The sequence below is a fragment of the Elephas maximus genome, chromosome 22 (genome assembly GCF_024166365.1).
Source record: "Elephas maximus indicus isolate mEleMax1 chromosome 22, mEleMax1 primary haplotype, whole genome shotgun sequence".
Classification (NCBI taxonomy): Eukaryota; Metazoa; Chordata; class Mammalia; order Proboscidea; family Elephantidae; genus Elephas; species Elephas maximus.
The window spans coordinates 67811347-67835133 of record NC_064840.1 but is presented as its reverse complement, the minus strand read 5'-3'; the positions used below and the strand labels follow the sequence as shown (position 1 = coordinate 67835133).

Sequence of the window (23787 nt, the reverse complement as noted above, 5' to 3'; positions counted from 1 at the left end):
TCCTCGGGCTGCGAGGCCACAGAGCCGACCGCAGCGAGAAGCAGCGCGGTGGGAACCCAGGGCGGCCCGGGGCCCCTGGAGCAGCCCTGAGAGCGAGCGCAGGACGGACTGACCGCCAGCCCCAGGTGGCCGGCACCGCACGCCCTCCGCGCGCACCGCTCCCCGCCGGCCAGGAGACCCCTCGGCGCGGCACGAACGCGCAGCCCGGCCGCGCGCTCTCCCCCTCGAGGGACCAACTTTTCCCACACCCAGTCCAAGCCCTCGGAGCAGACTTGGGCTTCTCGCGCGTCGCTTCGCGGGTCGCCGTCCGCGTAGAGTGCGCACTTCTCCGACGACATGTCCGAGCGCAAGGAGGGCAGAGGCAAGGGAAACGGCAAGAAGAAGGATCGCGGCTCCGGCAAGAGGCCCGCGCTCGCCGAGGGCGGTCCGAGCCCAGGTGAGTGTGCAGCCGGCCCCGGCCGGTGTTCCTTCGCCTCGTTCGGTGCAGTCACCTCCCCTTCGCCCGCCCTTGCCCTCTGCCCCGGGCGTTTGGCTTTGCTCGCTCCGTGGGGCCGCCCGTCACCTGGGCGCCGAGTCCCACCGGCCGCCCGCAGCCGGCGCGCAGGTGAGGGGGCAGTAGCCCAGGCCGGCGCCCTCCGAGGGTCCGGGGCTCGCTGCGCTCCCTGGCACCGCCCTGTACCGGCCGCTCAGCCGCTGAGCCCAGTCTGGGAGCGGGACCCGGAGTGCAGGAGCAGAGGCTGGGTGCGCGCTTCTCCCGGCGCCAAGAGGGCTTTGCGCGGGCCCCGTCTGCCCTCTAGCGAGGAAAGCGGGAACGAGCCGCCGAGAGGGAGAGCCGGGTCCCCGCTCTGCGTGCCTGACTCTGGAGAAGGACGTGGTGGCGAAAAGAGGCCCTGTAGGCAGCTGCGCCTTAGTGTTTGGGCAGAGGGGACGCGGTGTAGGGTCGCGCAGGGTGCGTGTTTTCACCCAGATTTATTCCTGCGGTATTGGAACTCAGAGCAGCTGAGACGGATTCCTTGAAGTCTGCGAAGCCGGTAAAATCTAGTCCAGTGCCAGGAATCAGGTCTCATCCAAAGAAGTTCTACAAACTTTTGACTTAGCGGTTCTATTTTTCTGAGGCTCCTTGATAAGTATGGTAAATTTATGTTCCCCGGAGATGTCAGAAAACAAAAGTTTACTGGAATTTTTAACCCAGCTGTTTTCTGGTTATATGTAGTAAAAAGAAATGGCAGTCGAGGTTCTCTAAAGACACATCTTGTATGTGATGATCAGAACACAGACCTGAATGACAGTTGTACCTTACATTTCCTTATGAAGGGCCCATGCTTTAGACGCGTTCTTGAACAGAGGAGCCATCCCGGATACTTGTTTGTGAGGGATTGAGTGATGCCAAAAACAAAGGGTGCGGGGGAGGGATGGGGCATGACGGCTTTGGTTCTGCGTCTGCAATTCCCAATCGTGAATTGATTAGCTGCTTTAAGTTACTTTAAGTGGATCCCGAACACACATTTCATCAAGTCCTTGAAGAATTAATCCAATAGCTGTTTGTAATACCGTGGTTGAAGAAGAGAAGTATATGCCTGTTTCTTGCAGGAAGAAAACAAGCCAGATTTACTGAGTCCTCTCATTGTCATCACTGAAAGCGTCTTGAAACCTGGGTTATTGGCGGAGACCTTAAGCAGGTCTTGAGCAAAAGAAGAAATCAAACAGAGTAATTGTTTGGCCACTGACCATTCACTGTGCTTGCTTTTATAAGACACTGCTGATCACATTCACCTTAATTGCCTTTCCTTAGCCCTCCTGAGGGGGGATTGAAATTTTCTTTATTTTTACCCTATGGTTTGGTCATGCAATGTAGCATTTTATTCACCAAGGTATGGATTGAGCTGGATTACCATCCTTTTTCAGTGACTTTTTTTTTTTTTTTACTGTCCTTCCCAAGGTCATCATAGTAAATTAAATAGATGTTAGCCCTGAACCAAACTGTAAAATAGTAAGGAGCTATTTGAGTTGTTGTTGGTCTACTGTCCTGTCCATCAATGCCTAGCTTTCATGACTTTTACAGTCTTCTGTTGGTATCCTGATGAATTAAGGAAAGCAATAGTTTGAAGTAGCATCACTTCCAGGTAGCACGTTTGCATTTTATCAAGGGTTCATAGCAGTAATGCTTTAACACAGAAATTTCAGACAGTGAGGTAGTTCAGTGGGGGAGAGATTTAGGAATAAGCTGGCATTTCTGTGCCCAGAAGACCTTATCTTCAAAATAGGTAGCTGTTTTGTGACTAGCTACTGCTCCCTCTAGGAGCCCTGGTGGCGCAGTGGTTAAGCCATTCAGCTGCTAACTGAAAGTCAGCGGTTTGAACCTACCAGCCGCCCCACAGGAGAAAGTCTGCTTCTGTAAAGATTTCAGCCTTGGAAACTCTGGGGCAGTTCTATCCTGTGCAGTAGGGTCGCTATGAGTTGAAATCAACTCCCGGGCCACAGGTAGTGTTCTCTTGACTCAGTTCGAGAACTTCTTGGTGGCTCTCAGTCTGCTTTCCAACCACTCTTGTGCTCTCTAAACCAGTTAGATTGGCATCTTTAAGTGACATAACATCTTCTATCCTTTTGGAAAAATTAAAGTGAACTTGGTTCTAGATGAGTTGTTTTTAGTATATTTGTCTGTCTTTGGGGAGGAACTTTTTTTTTTACCACCTCCTTGCACTTGTTAAACCATATACGAATATTTATTCTTGATTTGAAAAGCATGGTCTTCTTGAAACTAGCTTTATGCAAAAGCCTCCCAGTTGCCTTGGAACCTGTTCCAATTCATGGTGACAGCAATGCCTAGATGTCAGAGTAGAGCTGTGCTCCATAGGTTTTCAGCAGCTGAGTTTTCAGAAGTAAATCTCCAGGCCTTTCTTCTGAGGTGCCTTTGGGTGGATTCAAATGTCCAACTTTAGGTGAGCAGCTAAGCACGTTAACCATCCATACCACCCAGGGACTCCTACGTAAAATCACATGGTGTTAAATAGTATTGCTTTGAAGTCCATGGTTCCTCTACTTTCTTGACCTTTCTCTTAAAATGGTAACTGCCAGCGTACTCTTCCTTACGTTAGGAGCTTCAGAGAATAAATAGAGCCATAACGGTTTGGGGTGGACGCCTATATCTATTTCTCAGGCTTTTTGCATTCTTTAGGTCGTAGTTATCCTCGAAGGAGCAATCTCTCGATGCCATCATAACTGTAGTATTGCCACTTGCCGTGCCAGCCCAAATAATGACTTACGAGGACGCCCATCTCTTGATTTGCTCCTGTATTATGCCCTTCAACCCCAGGTTTTACCTAAAACAGCCACTGAAACTGTTTTCCTTAATGACACACATGCAATAGTCAAGCCTCTCTTTGGATGTTGTAACAGTGCTTCATGACAGTCAGGGGAGATACAGTGCCGAGGGAACGCAGCCCCTTAGCCTGCTGCGTGCTACATTATAGACATAGGCATAAACACATCTGTTGGAGGGAAACTTTCAAGGGGAAGGTTTTTTTTTTTTTTTAAACTTTCATATGACACGTGTGACTGATCTGTGACGCATACATGGCTGTGTTCACAGCATCCACGTTTTTATACAATCAACTGAAGATTCAGTTGCCCACTACTGGGGCTGCAGATGTCCAACAGAATTATCTATTCCATAATAATGGCCCTAATATGTCCCAAGGCCTTGGGGTCATTGATTCCTCTTCTTTGCTGAAAATAAGGAACTTCAGCGTAATCCTGGGTTCTGCATCATGTGTCCATACACCCAGGGCCCAGTGATGTCCTGGGCCTCCTGCATGCCGGACCTCCCACATTCAGGCTCTTGATGTTGACTCAGTTCTTCACCTCAACAAACTTTTTCTTTTGAAGCCTGGATTATGAAACCAGAGATTTTCTTTCTTTTTTTTTTTTGCTCCAAGACGCCTTTATAATTTTCTGTGAGACTGTTTGCTGATATCTTTTTCTTTCATTAAAACACAACATTGCAAAGGATTCTTTTTCGTTTTTCACTCTTAAATGACTGGGAACAAATTTACGATCAAGCCTAATCCAGTTTTAGAACTATCTGGTCTCTCTTCAGAAACCCTGGTAGTGTAGTGGTTAAGTGCTATGGCTGCTAACCAAAAGGTTGGCAGTTCGAATCCACCGGGTGTTCCTTGGAAACTCTATGGGGCAGTTCTACTCTGTCCTATAGGGTCGCTATGAGTTGGAATCAGCTCGATGGCAATGGGTACAGTACAGGTACAGTCTCTCTTCACCCCAGTCCGAAAAAACCAAACCCGTTGCCGTCGGGTCCAACTCATAGTGACCCTATAGGACAGAGTAGACAGAAGGGGTGTTTTGTAAGTACAGGTGGTGGAAAAATTGAGAAACTACATATCTCAAATGGGTGGAAGCAGGGTGTGTGCTCCCCAGACGATACCACCCACTTGTTTTGTTAACTGAGTGGCTTCACAGGCCACTTGTTAGCATTCTTGGGCATGAAGTGCCCTATTACTAACAAGATGGCATGCATTTACAAAACAGGAGGACTGTCTAGTAGTCTGTTTCAGCTCGGTCACTTGTAACCACTTACCTTATGTAATTATGAAAAGCATAAAAAATTATTTACAGAATGAAATATGGCCTATTTAGAGTACTTAAAAGAGCTGGAAGAGTGGAAGAAACTTAGTATACCATTCTCATATCTGCAAAATGATACTGATGGAAGAATGAGGAAAAATATATATATTAAAAAAACCCAGTGCCGTCGAGTTGAATATCAGAAAATATTGGAGGAGTATGTGAGCACCTTACTACATGCCAGGCACTATGCTGGGCACTTTTATATCCATTAATAAGGATAACGCACTGCCGTCGAGTCGATTCCGACTCATAGCGACCCTATAGGACAGAGTAGAACTGCCCCATAGAGTTTCCAAGGAGCGCCTGGTAGATTCGAACTGCCTACCTCTTGGTTAGCAGCCATAGCGCTTAACCACAACACCACCAGGGTTTCCTTAATAAGGATAAGGATAGCTACTACTTATTGAATTCTTATCATGTTGATGGGCAGTAAAACAGATGGTTCATGTATTTTATCACAAAAAAAAAAAAAAATTTTTTTTTTTTTTTCACCTGTCGAAAGCATGATAATGCCTCACTATAGGAGCCATGGTGGCGTAATGGTTAAGATCCATGGCTGTTAACCAAATGGTCAGCAGTTCAAACGCACTGGCAGCTCCTTGGAAACCCTATGGGCCAGTTCTACTCTGTCCTGTAGGGTTACTGTGAGTTGGAATGGACTCGATGGCAACGAGTTTGGGTTTTTTTGGTTATTGGACAGTAAGTGCTGTTCTTAGCTCCTAGCTCCTAGTTCTACCGTTCCCTAACTCTATTGTCTTGGGGAAGTTACTTAATCTTTCTGTGCCTAAAAAAAAAAAAAAAGTGCCTAAGCTACCCTTTTTGCAAAATGGGAATAATAATAGCAATAATAGTATTATTATATATTATTATATGAAGCCCTGGTGGTACAGTGGTTAAGACATTGGCTGCTAACCAAAAAGGTGACGGTTTGGATCCACCAGGCACTCCTTGGAAAACCTATGGGGCAATTCTGCTCTGTCCCATGGGGCCTCTGTGAGTTGGAATCGATTCAACGGCAACGGATTTGGTTTTGTTTTTATTATTATACACTGTAGCTTATAAAATATATATTATTTTAAAAAAAAACAGTTGCTTTTTAGCCAGTTCCAACTCATGGTGACCTCACGTGTGTCTGAATAGGAGAACTGTGCTCTGTACAGATGTCAGTGGCTGAGTTTGCCCAAGTAGATCACCAGGGTTTTCTTTTGGGATACCTCTGGGTGGACTGTAGCCTCCAACCCTTTGGTTAATAGCCAAGCGCATTAACGTTTTGTACTGAGGTTGTTATGAGGCTTAGACAAGATGATCTGTGGACGGCAGTCTGAACATTGGCCAGCATGTAGTAAGTGCCCCAAAATGTTAGCTCTTTATTAAACAACTTAAGAAATGAATTGCCCGTATCTTTGCAAAGATATGTGATAGAATTTTCTAAATTTACCTTTTATAGTAAAAAATAAATCCAAAGCTACCCTTAGATTAGAGTGAGTATAATTTTTTTTGTATAAATATTAATATGTACTACCCGTAAATATAAAGAAAAGTGTATATGTATGTCAGATTCCATAACTGCATATATATGTTACAAAAACAGTGCTGAACTCAGTGTAAATATTGAAAGTAGAGTGAGGTGCGACATAATTTTATCTTAGGCAGAAAAATGTTGAGGCTTGCAAGCTCTGAGACAATTTTGAAACATGACTCCTTTTCTGGCAACACTTTAAGACTTGATGCTTAAACCTCATTTTATGATATAGAACACGTGATCTCTTTTAGGACTAGTATAATGGCAGTAATTGAAAAAGAAAGTTTATATTAGCATGTCCTTTGTTATCTTCTTATCAAGCATCACAGGGTATTGCTAGTGTAGTTTGTACAATCAGCTGTAGGTGTTTCTAAATATACACAAAATAATGTAATAAGTCTACACTTCTCGTTATTTCCTCCCCATGTCGCTAGAATGCTACAGGTAGTGTGTCCAAAATTCTGGAAGAGTGATAGATTCTTACCAAATAAGTGTTTTGTTAACATTACAAAAGTAACAAGTTAAATTTGGCTCCAACAGTATTGATAGTTTATCGGGAGCCCTGGTGGCACAGTGGTTAAGAGCTTGGCTGCTAACCAAAAGGCCAGCAGGCCGAATCCACCACCTGCTCCTTGGAAACTCCATGGGGCAGTTCTGTTCTGTCCTATAGGGTCCCTATGAGTTGGAATCAACTTGATGGCAACGAGTTTGGTTTTGGTTTTGGGTAGTTTATCATGTTCCTTTTTGATTATCAAGAAGAAAACAAAACAAGAGTCAATATTTTGGGTGAGTCATTTGATTTGGTCAAAGAAGAAGATAAATGGGCTTCTAAAGTTTTAGTTAACTCTGGATTTTGCTGCTTGACGAATAGAAAAAAAATACATTCAGATAGTATTTTAGCTTAAAACTTGATTTATTCTAACCAGAGGAAAAATATCTATCAAATATGCTATTCAGTTTCATAAAATGAAATTTCCCTAAAGGAACAGGTGACACTTTGTATTTATCCTAATCCTGGGCTTGTCTGTATGTGTGTGCACCCTGTATGTGTTTTAGTACCTTAAAAAAAAAGGGTGCTGCCAACATACCAATAGATGTCAGTGTTTGTTGCTTTAGAAAAAGTGAGATGTTAGAAAAAAGGAAAGAGGAAGCTTCATTGCATTTTCAATTTTAATAAGCATAAGGCTGGCGGCTTTAAAAAGTTTGACAGTTCATAATACACTCTATAGCCTTGTTTGTTTTCCATTTTTCTAGTAAAAAGATCACATTTTTATGTTCTGGTAAATATTAAAAGATGCTTCTCTCCAATAAATTCCCAAAAGAATTCAGAACGTGGGTGGAAAATACGCTAATTCGTGTTTTGTTTTTTATGTAACAGCAGTTATTTGAGACTGTTGGTAAACCTTGGGTTTCTTTTGCATTTTTAAACTATAAACTACTAATTAGGCATGTTTCTTATATCATCTTGATCATAATTGATAAACCGCGCTTTTTAGCCCAACTCAAGTAAGCTGTGTGGCGTTCATCCCCAGACAGACTGCAGGTGGTCAGAATCATTCATGTTTGTCTTACCAGTGTCCCCTTTTCTCTGACCTCCAGAGGGCGCTCCAAGAGCATCACACTTTTGTTCCCCAAAGATTGATTTTTTTTTTTCTCTTTTTAATTACGATGATATTTTGAGCGCTCTGTGGGGAGGCATTGGGTCCTGATACCATCAAAGTTAGCTGCCTCAACTGGTTTGTGTTGCAGCTAGATCAAAGAGCCAGAATTCATTGAGAATTCTGAATCAGAGTATTCAGAAACGTTAGTCTGATAATGCACTTGTTAGCTTGCAAGAGGTCATCTGTTAGATGAATTTCAACCAGCACCTTTCTATCAGAGAACCAAGCAACTTTTAAGTCCGTTCTAGTCACCCCTTAGGAGTCCCTGGGTGGTGCAGATGGTTAAGTGCTTGACTAGTAACCAAAAGGTTGGTGGTTTGAACCCACGTGGAGGTGCATCCAAAGACAGGTCTTGTGATCGCTTCCAAAAGGTCACAGCCTTGAAAACGCTGAGGAGCACAGTTCTCCTTTGTACACATAGGGTTGCCATGAGTCAGAGTCCAGTGGTTTGGTTTTTGTTTGGCTTAATTACCCCTTACAGCAACTTCCTTTCGGTAAATATAGATGGTGTTGTCAGGATCAGTTTACCTGCAACGAGATTTAGTCATGTTTAAAAGTTTCACTCTGGCATTGGAGAATTATATGTGAAAGCATCGAAATTGAAGAGAGGATCTTTACTAACAAGTTTGCTTTCATTTCTTTAGGTCATACTATTCCCTCAATCCCTAGCTACAGTGTTTTACAAATTCTCCCTTGCTTGAGTTACACATTTTTAAAAACAGGCTTGAATGACTAATTCTTTTGGATCAGGCACTAACATCTTAAGGCTGTCCCTTAGCCCCTGTTCTTTTCAGTTTACCTGCTCATGTTTTATTTCACCCTGCACTGGTCATCTTCATCATGAGTCACTCCATTGAATGCCCCTTTCCATTTTTAAAGTGCAATATTGTTCTCATTGTTTCTTGCCCCGGGACAGGTGTTATTGATGGGAGTAACCTTTGACCGCTCTGCCAAGGCGTTCCAGACCGTTCATTGCGCAGCTCCAGCAGGCAGGCAGCTGACTCTTCTAGGCAGCTGTTGAGTTTTAGTCTCAATAATTTGAGAGTTGGAGAATGTTTTATTAGGTTGAACTATACAAGATTGTCAGCTTTGTAGGTCATACATGGTTGAATATTGGCAATTTCATAGTTTCAAGGAGCCCTGCTGGTGCAGTGGTTAAGCATTTGGCTGCTAACCAAAAGGTCAGCAGTTGGAACCCACCAGTTGCTCCGCGAGAGAGAGATGTGGCAGCCTGCTTCCATAAAGACTGCAGCCTTGGAAACCCTCTGTATGGGCAGTTCTGCTCTGTCCCAGGTCACTGTGAGTTGGAATCGACTTGAGGATAATATTTTCTTTTTCTCACCCCATATGGCTTCTTCAAACATTTGAACTTTCTTTAGTAGTTTAACTTCAGTTACGTTTTATATATTATTTTAAGTAATATACTAATGACAACTTAAAAAAAAAACTTTTATGAATTCTGGTAATTAAAAGGGCTTAATTAAAGTACTGTCTAAAATGAACTTGGGATAGAGGATAATTGAAGCAGTGGTATTTGCTCCAGTAAATAGGCAGGCTCATATGATATCCATATAGAGTGAATTCAGCATAAATTTCCAGTGCCAGTGCAGTTAACATTTTCCCTTGGAAAGAAAGGTAATAAATTTCTGTTGCAGAAGAGAACTTGTGTTTTTATTTGACCTGTTAGCAAACTGTTGTTATCATGTTTTATCTTAGCCACCATATTTCTGCAGAGAGATTATAGGGACATGAGTGGGAAATATGGGCAACTGGCAAGTAATCTTGGCTTTGTCTTAAGGAATCATATGGAAAAAAAATCTTTATTCAGTTTCACAGTACCCATCAATCCAATTATTCTATCATTTTCTGAGTGTGAATTTAATTGTCAAGTAAAAATGAGATGGCCTGTATTACTTTATAAATAAAGGGAAAATTTTGGATAACAGCAATATTTTAAAGTGTAATGTCTGTGTTTGTGATTTATAACTCTTCTGATTATTATACTTAAGTGTACGATTTTGGGACTTAATTGCACGTTTAAGGGGTCTGGCAGTCTCTTTAGCCATCCTGTAGTAAATCTAAAAAGCCAGTCCTTAAAAACAAGAGCCTAAATGCCAATTTGGGTTGATTTCTTTTAGAACAATTAAATTTTATACATTATGGTGAAGTATTTTCAATATTAGATATCTATAGAGATAAATCTGCTGCAAAAGACCTCTTTAAAGTATTGAAAAGCAAAGATGTCACTTTGAGGACTAAGGTGCGCCTGACCCAAGCCGTGGTATTTTCAGTCATCTCATGTGCATGAGAAAGCTGAACAATGAATAAGGAAGACTGAAGAAGAATTGATGCATTTGAATTATGGTGTTGGTGAACAATATTGAATATACCAAGGACTGCCAGAAGAATGAACAAATCTGTCTTGGAAGAAGTATAGCCAGAATGCTTCTTAGAAGTGAGGATGGCGAGACTTCGTTTCATGTACTTTGGATGTGTTGTTAAGAGGTACCAGTCCCTGGAGAACGACATCGTGTTTGGTAAAGTAGAGGGTCAGTGAAAAAGACGAAGACCCTCAACTAGGTGGATTGACACAGTGGCTGCAATGATGGGCTCAAGCATAACAACGATTGTGAGGCTGGCTCAGGACTGGGCAGTGTTTCGTTCTGTTGTGCATAGGCTCACTATGAGTTGGAACTGACTCAACGACATGTAACAACAACATAGAGATTTAAGGACTCCAAAATTGAAAGTTGAAATATCGCAAGTTTTATTATTTCTGCAAAAAATGTATTTCAGTTTTACATAAGACAGTCTGAATATTGATTATGTGTAGAAATATTTCTTTATAAAGTCCTAAAATTTTGTAACTTAGTTTTTTTTATTCCTTAGCTGTTTAGTGTATCATTTAATTAAGAATTTTCATTTGTATGCAGCCATAGGAAACCATACTCACACGTGAACTGATGGGATTGCATGAAAATATTAAAAAAGAGGAAAAAAACAAAATAGTCGCAGGTATTTAAAAGAAGACTAATGTTCGTGACAAGAGAATTGTCTTTTGTAGACATAAATATATTTGTTGCTATTTAATGTTTAAAAATACATATTTTGTAAATTGAATGTTCTTTCTATTAAGTTGTCAGGGCTTAGAAAGGTTTCTGGTTGTCACTGTGATTTCTCTTCTCCCCATCCTAATCCTATTCCTTTAACTCTCTGTTATATTGGAGCCCTGGTGGTGTAGTGGTTAAGAACACAGGCTGCTAACCAAAAGGTCGGCAGTTCAAATCCACCAGCCATTCCTTGAAAACCCTATGGGGCAGTTCTACTCTGTCATATAGGGTCACTATGAGTCAGAATCAACTCAGTGACACACAACAACAACTCTGTTATATTGGAGGAGAATTAGGGAACGTAGGCTATAGGATAAGAGACGTCATGTTGGACACGGCGCACCAAAGCTTAGTGCCTACAATGTGAACATTTGTATTATGTTCAACATGATACAGTGTATGGAAACTTGTTTTTCCTGGATCCACACTTGCCCATACCTCTACCTTGGAAAACGTATTTTCCAGTGATGATCCTACACTATATTAGGGCTAACCACTGACCAGGTGCTGCGGAGCCTGCTCCGAGTCATGGCGACCCCATGTGTGTCAGAGTAGAAAGAACTGTGCTCCGTAAGGGTTTTCCATCACTGATTTTTGGTAAGTAGATCACCAGGCTTTTGTTCCAGTGTACCCTGGGTAGACTGAAACCTCCAAGCTTTCTGTTGGCAGCTGAGTGCATTGACTGCACCATCCAGGAACTCTGTATTAATAAACAAATAAATAAATAAAGGTTAGGAATATTTAAATGAAAGAGGATTTTTTTTTTTTTTTTTAGTTTGTTTTCTATATCCCTGTAATATACAAGTAGGTAGTATGAAGACTTTTTTTGGATAGAGGGCAATGTCATTTCCATTTGTTCTGACGATGCTGTTAGAAGCTTGTATAGTATTTATGCTAATTTGAATATTTTCGTTTTTCTCTGAACCCACCGGAGTGAGGGGAGTAAAAGCATGGATGGCATTTTGAGTCATCATCTACCTGTTCCTCAGGGGATGGAATGAAACAGAATCCCTCGAAAAAGAACATGGCTGGGCTCAAGCCCTCCTGGGAGTTGCCGCACTCCTGGCAGCGTTTATCTAAAAAAAAAAAAAAAAATCTAGACTTCTCTAAATCCGTAATGTCCTGACTTTTGTAGCAGTCTAGAACTGAGTGCTGCTTTGCCTTCTTCCCACATTACCTGGACTTTTCATCTTACAAATAAAAGTCCCATATCTGAATGTGAGCACTAAAGTGGGAAGAAGACAAATCATTTCTCTTAGGTCCCCTGTAGCGGACCACGTGCGGACTTTTCTATTTGGATACAGTGCAGTTCAGAACATATCATCATGAACACTGGGCTTTGAGTAGCACCAAGTGATCGTCAGTGCAACTACTGTATGGTGACCTGGTTTAGTGAGTGCTGCATTAGTTCAGGGCAGGAGGGACCAGCTTTTGCCCTGGCTCTCCCGTGCACTCTGGTGGATGTCAGGTCAGAGCAGTGGTTGAGAGGCAAGGCTCTGGCTCTGTCCTCAGATTGCATGGCTGTGAAGACTGGCTTGGCCACCTGCCACCTGCGTAACTCTGGATGGTGTCAGAAACTCTTCAAGCCTCAGTTTGCACGTTTATAAATTGTGAAAAATGATACTACGTAATTTATGTGGTAGTTATGAGGTGTTTATCATAGTGCCTGTTACAGATTAAGGACTCATTAGTTTTATTAGGTTTAAATGTTAGATGCAATCTAAGCATTTTCCAGCATTTGTTCATCTAATGGTATGTCCTTGCTGTGTATGCCTGCATCCATGTTGTCTGAATTTTAATCCCCTAGGTTTTAATGTTTATACACAGTGTCTTGTACACAGGGCTTCATTATAAATATGTGATGTTGACAATACATATAAAAACATTATTTGGCGTAGATTCTATACCTTTGGGCCATTGGTGAGAGCTGGGTATCAAATATACAATACATTCCTAAAAAGATAAGCTTAACATTCTCAACATCAAGTTTAGCTTGGACTTTGGCCTATAAGTCATCTTTAGGGAATGGAATAACACTAATGATACTGTTTTAACTCATTAGTACAATCATACATTATGTGCACACTGGTATTTTCTCCTCTCTATTCATCCATCCGTCTGTCCGTCCGTCCGTCCGTCCACCCACCCATCTTTAGTCTTTTGAAAATATGTGCCAATTATCTCTTAAGACGTAGTTTGTCTTAAGATAAATAACGGGTCATTGGATTTCTTTTGTATTGTTCATAGTACGTAGTGGAATACTTTGGAAACAGATGTTTATAGAATAGATAAGAGTCAATTCTCTTTATAAGTTTATTGACTTATTTTCTGAGGTGCAAGGATAGATATCTATAGTTTATGCATTGATTTGATTGTAACATACTGTGTTGCAAGGTAAAGTAATAAGTTAATTGCCTGACAAAAATTTGCATTTGTATATTAAATAAATGTGATTTCTGGTTATATATATTAAACCTGCTTTTATGTTTTTTAGTGTTTTGTCTCTCCTCTGTCAACAGAATGAAATAAAAGTACAATATTGGTATTTAGCACTGTATTTCATTATTTAAAATTACATCATTCTCTATTTGACTATTTAAAATTACACTATTCCCTTTATAATTCATTATTTAAAATTACAGCATTGCCTCTACATATCTTAGTTTGTTTTTTAAATAATAATAAAAAAAAGAGTCCTGTCTTGAAGCCCCCGAGAAGGTAGATTTTTTACAAACAGTTATAATAGCAGTAATATTGAATATTATTGTCATATATTTCTGGGAAAAATATCGAAGGCTGGTATATTGTGCCCCAAAGGTTTATATCAAATACAGAAAATAGACTGTGATTATAATTTGTTTTAGTGAGGTCACCTTGCTGTACACTTGGAGTCTTCTCTGGGGGAACCACTCATGTATTTTCCATTTTGGGGAAGAGTTACACTTACAGGAATTATGGAAATGAGTTGGTGGGTTTGTCAAAAGAAAACCAATTATTTGAATACTGAGCTGAATGGAAAATGAAATACATGATTTTCCGTGTATTAAATTGAGTAGGAATGAGGGACTAATGTCTTGAGGGCTTTTTTTTCCCTGACATGTTGATTTTATTGTGTGTTCTCCATTGCCTTTAACCTGACAGGAAATGCCAATAAAAATAATTATTTATTATATTTTGGTATTTGGAAAGCAAGAGTAGAGTTTTAAATGTTATGTACAATCTTTACATCCCATCTGAAAGCACCATTACCCACTTCAGGAAGGGAGACAAGACAAGAGCCATTATCCTTCTGCAGGAGTTAAGAGAAGCTGAGGGAGAGTTGCTATGCATTGGAATAGACTTGAAGGCAGTGGGTTTGTTTGTTTGTTTTTGGTTTTAAGGGAACGTATTCCCTGAGACTTCTGAAGATTCACTGTACTCTCAATTTATATCGACACAAGACACCCCTTGAAGATGGAGCTTCTAAACTGGACTGTGCATGAGGGGAAATATCACCACTTACTACATGTTATTAGTGACAGAACAAACATACTAGATTTTCACGGAACTTAAAAATCTCTGTGAAATCCTCACATTTGAATTTGGTGAATATGATCATACTCGTTGTATGATCAGATAACAACATGTTTCGTTGTTCCTCCATTCCCTACAGAAGGTAGGCTTATTTCATTCTACTCCTAAAATAGGGATGAGAAGACAAGACAAAACTATCTTGCCACCTTGCCCTGGGCACACTTTATGGAAATAAAAACCCCTGTAGCCAAAAGGGAGTTTCCTGGGTGGCACAGATGGTTTGCCTTTGTCTATTGACATAAAGGCTCGTGGTTCAAACCCACCCAAGGTGCTGTGGAAGAAAGACCTGGAGGTCTGCTTCTGCCATGGTTTCAGCCAAGAAAACCCTATGGAGCAATTCTACTCTGTCACACATGGGGTTACCGTAAGTTGAAGTCAATTCAGCGACGGTGGGTTTGGTGTGGATTTTTTAACCGGAAGCGTTATGTTGTTGTTAGGTGCTGTTGAGTTGGTTCCAACTCATGGTGACCGTGTGTATAACAGAATGACATGTTGCTTGGTCCTGTGCCATCCGCACAGCAGTAGGTATGTTTGAACCCATTGCTGCAGCCACTGTGTCAGTCCATCTCATTGAGGGTAGTAGCAGTCATCTTACAGGAACATGCATCCAGAAATACCATCTTAGGAAAACTTCAAGGCACCTGCACCTTCTGACGTCTTAGGATTCTAGGAGAGAGTGGTAGAATACCTGAAGCTCTTTTTGTCATGGTGGATAAGATTTCATAAAGTGACTACCGACCTTGACGCAGATACCGCTTTAGGGTTTGTTTCTGTGAAACTTATCAACAGGTGGATGGCACAGTTCCTGGATCATATTCTTGAGCAAGAAAAGTTACAACTGTATCAAGAGAACAATTTATTCACCCCCAAATGGTCTTATGATTCTCACATTAACACGCATAGAGAAAGAACTCTTTGGAAGATTCAGTGTTTTGCTATTATTAGTACATCAACTCACTATAAAATATTAAAACAATACTCAGAACTTACAAGAATTTAGTTTTTCATTATGAATATAAGAGTTCCTTGTTGAAAACTCCCTTGACAAATTAAATGAATAATGGACAGCCTTAAAATTGTCATGTTTCATGGTACCTATTTAACTAAAAGCTTCTTTAATTAATAACTAGAGGTATCATGGGTATCCCTGGGTGGTGCAAATTATTATTAATGCACTCAGCTGCTAACCAAAAGGTTGCAGGCTCAAGTCTACCCAGAGGTGCCTAGGGAGAACGGCCTGGTGATCTCAAAAATCAGCCTTCGACAACCCTGTGTAGCCCAGTTCTACTCTGACACACATGGGGTCACTATGAGTTGGAACTGACTTGAGGGAAACTTTTTTTTTTTTTTAATGGTTTCAGGGAAGAAGTCATGCTATTTCCTGCCGCTCTAGGAAATAAGAAATGGGACCTGATTACATGTTGATATACATACCCAAGTTTCTAAGAACTGAGCGTATACACTACCTGAATATGTGTGTATGCGCTTTTTATGGCCACCATGGGCTTTTTTTTTTCAATTAGTTTTAAAAATATTAATTAACAATTAAAATTGACTATAGAGCTGCTTTTTAAGTGGTCAGATAGGTTTACTTTTGTGCTTATTTTTTCACTAGAATAATATGGCAGGAATTGATAAAAATGTTGGACACTTAAATTGTAAATATATCAACAATTAAAAAAAATCAACAATTACCCAGAGAGATGTAAGTAAATAGGTAACTTTCTATCATTCTCCCACCTTACTTTCTGTGATGCAGAAAATATAATTTGAATATTTTCTTTGTCCGAATCCTTTTTTTTTTGGTTTCGATTTTTGTTTGGACAGAGGTAAAAGTAATCTCAATTAATTTTGAACATTTTATTTTGTCACTAATCTTTTTCAGTTTTTAGAAAATAAGCCATTGTCCTTACCGAGAAGAATTTTTCATTGAGTAATCAGATATGCATGTTTTAGCATTTCGTGGCTCTGAACTGTAAACTCCACAAGATATGTCTGTCTTGTATGTTGTCAGATCACCGGGGACCAGCACGGTACTGGGAACATAAACCAGTTGCCAGCAAGTCAGGCCTGACTCATGGCGACCTCGTGTAGGTCAGAGTAGAACTATGCTCCGTAGGGTTTTTTTGTGCATGTCTGTCTCCCTGCATTACACATGCAGACAGGCTGTGCCTCAGACGTCCAGGCAGCCATAAGACCACTAGGAATGAGACGCATACACCCCCTGGTATCAGCTATTTTATGGGTGGTATGTTCATCTGTAAAAAAAAAATTTTTTTTTTTCTTTTTTATGTTCATCTGTGGTTGAACTGGACCCAGGAGTCACTTACACAATGTTGGCAAAGTGAAAGACATTATTATTTATAGAAAGCAAACAGTAAACAATAATAACAGGTTCTCAAAGGAGAAATGCTTATCCTTCCCCAAATTACCCACTCTTACGTCACTAGGCTGGCACGCCATGGTTCAGGTCAGATGCTGTGTTCGTGTCACTGCTGCCTCCGGCTACCACTGTGCTGCCGAGGCTTCTGCCCCGCTGGTGGGCCATGCTGGGTCTTGCCTCACCAGTAGGAAGACCTCTGCACAGGATACTCTGGGTCTCTGCCCCGCACCTTGCTGGCTTCTGCTGCCGGCTCCTGCCATGCTACCCAGGCCTGTGGGGCTCTCTTGCCGCCGCGCTACCCGGGCACACACTGTCCTGGAGGGGAGGGGGTTGGGAAGGTGTGCAGCCCCTGCATGGGAAACACTCAGGCCTCTCTTGCCCTGTACAAGCAAGTGTTACAGCTTTTTTAGCTCTGCCAAACCTTTATACTCTATTCGTTCCTCACTACAGTGCCATTGGATCTAACTAGACTCAGTAAATGCTGACTGACAAGATGACCGGTAAAACAAGTAGTCCTAATGTCATAACGTGGAAGAGGAGGGTCGTGTGTGTGTGTGTGTGTGTGTGTGTGTGTGTGAATTCATATATGATACGGGGGTGAGCTGTCTTGGTGTTCCAAAACTTTGCTAGCACCTAAATGTAATTGCAGGAGCCCCTGAGAACATGAAAGAGATCTTTGCCAGCTCTCTGGATTCTCTCTGTAGGAATGATGTGCACCTAAGCCAGAAATGTGAACATGTGGCCCTGGCACGTGCTCTGAGACCACGGAGTCGCTCACTTGCATCTGTGAGCCACTGACCACTCTCTCTTTGCTGTGACATGTCATCACTAACAGTCGGCATTATCTTTGACCCAGAGACACAGGTCAAAGGTCTACTAGCCTATTATTAAATTTCCAGGAGGTAGTTCAATTTGCATTAAGGGATTTACCTATATTTATTTATTTAGTGTTTTTTTTTGACGGGGGGGGGGTGCAGGGAGGAGAGGACTAGGAAGAATGAAAAAGACACTTATTTTCTTTCCTTTTAGCATTATCTAGTCCGGACCTTTATTTGTAGGATTTGGCTAGCACCCTACAAGAAAGGAAGGTCTCAAGATGCAATGTGTTTTGGGTTTTGTTTGGGCTTCACATGGGTGTCCTAAAGGTTGCTGGGAACAGTCATAAAACCTGAGTTTCACAGAAGAATGACATTGTATCAGTAGTAGCAGGGAGGAGGCTTGCCTTGAGGAAAATGCAGGCCCTTTGAGGGGTAGTAGAAACTCATAAAGATTGTTGGTTCATATTTAACTGGCCCATTAATGAGGGATGTAAATAATGGCTAGAAAAGGGACTGAAAAGTTCATTTGGAGTCTGTCTAGGGAACTGAGGGGGCAGACAACTCCTGATTCCCACCCAGTCACATTGGCTCTTCAGGGCCCCTAACCAGGAACTTGGAGGACTCAGAGACTCCTGGGCCAGAGTGGAGAGGGCTGGAGGGAAAAAGCTGGGCTTCCATCCATTATTGATATTTACATGTATGTATACATCCCTGGTGGTGCAGTGGTTAAGAGCTTGGCTGCTAACCAAAGATCAGCAGTTCAAATCCACCAGCCACTCCTTGGAAACCTATGGGGCAGCTCTACTCTGTCCAATAGGTCACTATGAGTCACAACCAATTCGACAGCAGACAACAACAATATATAGAATCTGAATCAAGTCCATGGCAACGGGTTTTGAGTTTTTGTTTATATATGTATGTATGTTTGTGTGTGTGTATATTTGTACTTATGGAGCCCTGGTGGCATAGTGGTTAAGAGCTTGGCTGCTAACCAGAAGATGAGCAGTTCAAATCAACCAGCTGCTTCTTGAAAACCCTATGGGGCAGTTCTACTCTGTCCTGTAGGGTTGCTATGAGTTGGAACTGACTCAGCGGCACTTAACAACAACACATATGTGCATATGTATGTACATATGTGTATATATGTGTGTGTGTGTGTATGTATGTATATACATGTATATGTTGTTGTTTGTTGCCATTGAGTCAGTTCTAACTCATGGTGACCCCATGTATGCAGAGTAGAACTGCTCCATAGGTTTTCAAGGCTATGACCTTTTGGAAGCAGATTGCCAGGCCTGTCTTCCGAGGTGACTCTGTGTGGGTTTGAACCACCAACCTTTCAGCTAGTAGTCAAGTGCTTAATCATTTGTGCCACCCAGGGACTCTGTATATGTGTATACATACTAGTTGCTGTCAAAATGATTCCGACTCATGGGGAACCCATGTGTGTCAGAGTAGAACTGTGCTCCATAGGGTTTTCAGTGGCTGAATTTTTTGGAAGCAGACCCCCAGGCCTTTCTCACAAGGCACCCTGGATGGACTCGAACCTCCAACCTTTTGGTTAGCAGCTGAGCACATTAACTGTTTGCACCACCCATAAATGTGGGTTTATATATGCATCTATATGTATATGTTTGCACCTCTGAAAGTATATAATGAGTAGTCATCTCTTCTGAGGAAGAGGAAGCAACAGCCTCAGTGAAGGGGCTGGACGTGCTGGCAGGGAAAGAGCACTGTTCCTGGTGGCCGTGAAAGGATAGGAGCACTAAGTTTATAAGATTTGGGCCGTTATTTAAAATGTCTGGGCTTTATTTCCTTGTCCAATGATGAAGAAATTTGGATTAGCTGATATGTAAAAATTTTGGACGTAGATGAAGATTGTGACTCCAAGGCTACACTTTATTAGGTCAGTGGTCTCGGCAAGACTGTCCAGCAAAATTTTGGGTACTGCTTTTCTGGTATGTTTTCACTCAGAAATCTTAGTAGTGAATACGCTTCCGGAAATCCTAAGGTATCTGAAAAATAATCATCATGTGAGGCCTAGGCAGATAACAAATTGGCTTTATATTGGAAACAGCTTATCTTTTACAAGGTGATTTTTGATGAGTGAAATAGTGATGTAGTTATCTGAACAAACTAGGAGATTTGTTTAGGTATGTGAATTATTTAGTGAAAATGTGAAATATGACAATAAATATATTTGTAAATCACTAGTATGAAAGTCTTCTATATGATATTCTCTATAGAAAGTGAGTCCTGGCTGTGAGTTGTGGTTTCTGAGGCTCTTTAAAAAAAAACCCAGAAAAAAAGTAATTCCTTAAAAGCGTATGATAACCAAACCCAGTGCCGTTGAGGCGATTCCGACTCGTAGTGACCCTATAGGACAGACTAGAACTGCCCCATAGAGTTTCCAAGGAGCACCTGGCAGATTTGAACTGCCGACCCTTTGGTTAGCAGCCTTAACACTTAACCACTACGCCACCAGGGTTTCTAAGTGTATGATACATTAGAGTTATGGGATTTAACTTCTACCGAGGACCAAAAGTTTGTGAGCAGAAAAAATACAGAACAGACCCTTTGAAAAATTGTTAACATAGTTGCTTTAAAAAAAATTGTGTTGATTTTTCTGCAGTGGTTTATGCTCTTCAGATTCAGTGTTGGTTCTTCTCCGTCCTTCTACTTCCTGTGTAAAATACTTCCTTTGGTTTTTTGATAACAGGTTCTTTTTATTTTCCATTGATGATCTTCTTCACTAAAATTTCCAAGTAGTTTTTTTCTTTGTGGTATTTATCAAGCTGTCCTTGAAAGGATGCCTCTTAAACTTCCTAAGATTCCTAAATTTATCTATTTTCCTCTTGATAAAGGACCTATTCTTTTATTAGAAAAAGCAGCAGACTGTTTTTTAAGTGAAACGGATTAAGCTGCTGTGAGTGTTACTGTGAGTGTGTACAATTAGTCATTCTAAATGCCTTTTGACGTCAGAATCACTAAGTCTCAAACATAGAAACATAAAATGTTTTCTGGCGTTATCAAAATCATAATTAAACACTTACTGATAAAATATGAACCGCAGATCAAATATCTGAGGAGAAGGATATGAAAGAAAAACTTTATTTCTCAAAAACTTAGTCTGGACGTAAAAAATTGAGCAAGCTTTAGGTGCTCCAGCTGTGTCCTAGCTAGGGATATATTTAAGTGTATCATCTAGATGTCCATTTATTTACCAGAAAAGAACCAATTCCACTTATTCTTCTTTTTCTCTGTGGCACAGCTCCAGGAACTTATTTTAATTGATTGATGGGAAGAATTTAGCACAGACAAAACTTATAAGCCAAGTATGATTATTTCTAGTACAGTGGCTTTACCGCATTATTGGATTATAAAGTTAAAAGCTGTCAAATGCTTCAGAATTATTTTCAAAATTTACATCTTCTTTGTTCTCATTACTTTGAGAAATAGTTTGGAGAAAGGGCTGAGTCAGCATGTAATTATGGTATTAGATAAAACACACGGTTTGGTTTCAGACCAAGATGTAGCTAGTCTTCAGTGTCCTGTAATCAATCAAAATGTGTGCAGAAGTTAGCTGGCAGTCTAACTGCTGCTCATGTGGAGTTAATCTGCCTTTTTCTCTGGATGTTTTTAAGACTTTGTCTTTTTTTTTTGTTTGTTTTTAATCCTGCTCAGGATTCATTGGGCTTCTTGAACCTGTAAATTTGCTTCAGTGTGAAAAATTCTCACCTATATCTCTTCAGACATTTCCTTTATCCCATTCTCTTCCCACTTCCTAGAACTTTTAATTTAAAGTATGTTAGACTTTCTTACTCTAATCACCAATTTTATTTACCTCTTTTTGAATTTTCCATCTTTTTTTTTTTTTTTACTTCGTTGCTGTATTTCTTCTGGTCTGTCTTCCATTTCACTAATTGCCTCTTCTACTGTGTTCAGTCCGCTGCCAAGGCCACCCCTTAAGTTTTTAATTTCAATTCCTTTTTTATTTTAAATATTTAGCAGTTTTATTTGGTCCCTTTTCAAATTTGCTATCAGGTATTTTATAGCTCCCAGATAGAACCCTAAAGGTATTTTCAAGCTTGTTATTTATTTCTTTAAACATAGTAAGCATAATTGCTTCGTAATTTGCATGTGAAAATTTGAGTATCTCCTGCTTCCCACTCAATGCCTTATTTTCTTCCGCATGTGATTGTCTCTGCACACAGTTTATCTGTGGCATAGGATGAAAGTGCCTTCCTGCAGAGGGAAGGTTTGGTTTATTCATGCTGGGTACCTGGGACACTACCAAGTTCATGGTTTGAGGTTTCCTGATTTAATTTTTTTTTGTATACCTGGGCTCATAAGAGCCTCTCTATAGCTTCAGCTTCTCAGGGAATTTTTTTAATGCCCCTTCCGCCCTCCACTGCTTCACTAAAGGCCAATAGAGTACCCCTTTAGTTCTAAGGGAGTAGGGGTTAGAGGAGAGGTAGGTTTCGTTTTGGTTACTGATGGTGTAGCTTTTTGGTGTTCTCTACAGGCATAGTGCTCTGGAGCCTGAGCTTAATGTGGAGAGGGTATCCTATGAGACTCCCCACCTTAGACAGGCCCTGGGCCTTGAGTTCTGTCCCCTTCCCCAGGATGGGCAAATGCCCTTAAAGAAAAAGTGGTTACAGTGTCTAGTTATTTTCCTTGTATCTTAGGGTTCAAGCTTTTCTTCAGAATTTGACTCAGCAGTTCCCTACTTTTATCCAACCATTAATCCTTTTAAGGTAACATTTATTATATTTCATACAGTATTTTTAGGTCTTGCCAGCAGGAGAGTTATTGTGTGTAGCTTCCATTACCAGAAGAGGACGTCATTAATCAATAAGAAACAAAAAATGATAGCCTAGTACTAATGCTTCAGAAGAGATTGGTTGAGATGAAGATTTGTTGTCCCTAACTCTAGTTAGAGATTTTTCAGAAGATAGCATTTTGAGGTTGAACTAATTCTGGTTTTGCAGGCCTTTGGGATCTAAGCATGATTATATCTGGTCAATTTTTAGATAAGGAGATTTCTAAGAAATGCCTCAAATGGAGGTAGGGATAGACTTTCTGAACCAAAAGGTCAATGAGTCAGTTCTGAAAATCTCAATGAAATAAGGGGAAAATAAGGCTCAAGAAATAATTTGATAAAGTGTAAATTTCATTGAGATATTAGTGTGGTCGCTACCAAGTTTATTAGAGAAGGAGCAAGACTTCACCAATGCTTCAAGAATCAGATTAAAAAAAAAAATCTCTGGCATGGTCTAATCCCTAGTCTATAGCAGAAAACTGACTAAAGGTTAGGTAAATTGACCAAGGTCCCACAGCCAGGGCCAGGCCAGGGCTCTAGCCTAGTGGCTTATCACCTGGTGCCACTAGGTCTCTACATAGTGGGCTTAGATCTTTACTCTCTGAATTGCCTGGAATTTAAAAACTTCAGGTATTTCTCATTTCTTCTTTAGTAGCTGATTGTGTTCTATTGCCATAAAGTGCACTCAAATTGCTCCTATTTCACCCGGGCATTGACTGCTTCAGGCCATCACCGATGGAAGTACCCTATACAGTTCTTTGGGCATGTGTAAATAGACTCATAGCAGAGGCAAACACAGGCATCCTTGCTTTTAATCGTTATGCCACTTGAATTGCATTTTGTGCTCTTGCTACTCGTAGAGTTCTGGGCCGAGCTGTAGACATGATGTTTAGGAAGGAGAATGAAGGTGGGGGGAGAAGAACAGCTGCTGGACTTGGGAAAGTGGCTGGACTCTGGGAATCATATTTGGCAGGTCAGAGGTAAGATTTACCCTGATGGGATTTGGACCATGCCTTCGGTTAGCAAAGCGGTGTTAAAATAAACTCCAGGTGTTTCCGTTATTCTTAATGCCTAAGTATTAATAAGCAAAAAATAATATGTTTTAGGATATGAATGGAGGGAATTGGCCACTAACTGCTCGGGAATCACCTATTTGTAATAGAGCCCTTTCTCTCTTAATAATTGCTCTCGCATGTGTGAAAAATACTGTAAATCTCCAAGTGCTTGTTTCAATGGTAAAGTTTTCTCCAAGTAAGC

General features: G+C 40.9%; 1 protein-coding gene across 5 annotated transcripts in view; it reads left to right on the top strand.

Annotated features, from left to right (window-relative positions):
• The first annotated feature begins 234 nt into the window (after positions 1-234).
• The window catches only part of NRG1 (neuregulin 1), a 244165-nt gene continuing 220612 nt past the window's right edge, over positions 235-23787 (top strand). For all 5 annotated transcript variants that reach the window (XM_049866729.1, XM_049866727.1, XM_049866728.1 and 2 more), the window contains exon 1: positions 235-436. In XM_049866729.1, coding sequence (XP_049722686.1) covers positions 337-436 — 100 coding nt within the window. In that variant the 5' untranslated portion in view covers positions 235-336. The remainder of the gene's footprint in view (positions 437-23787) is intronic.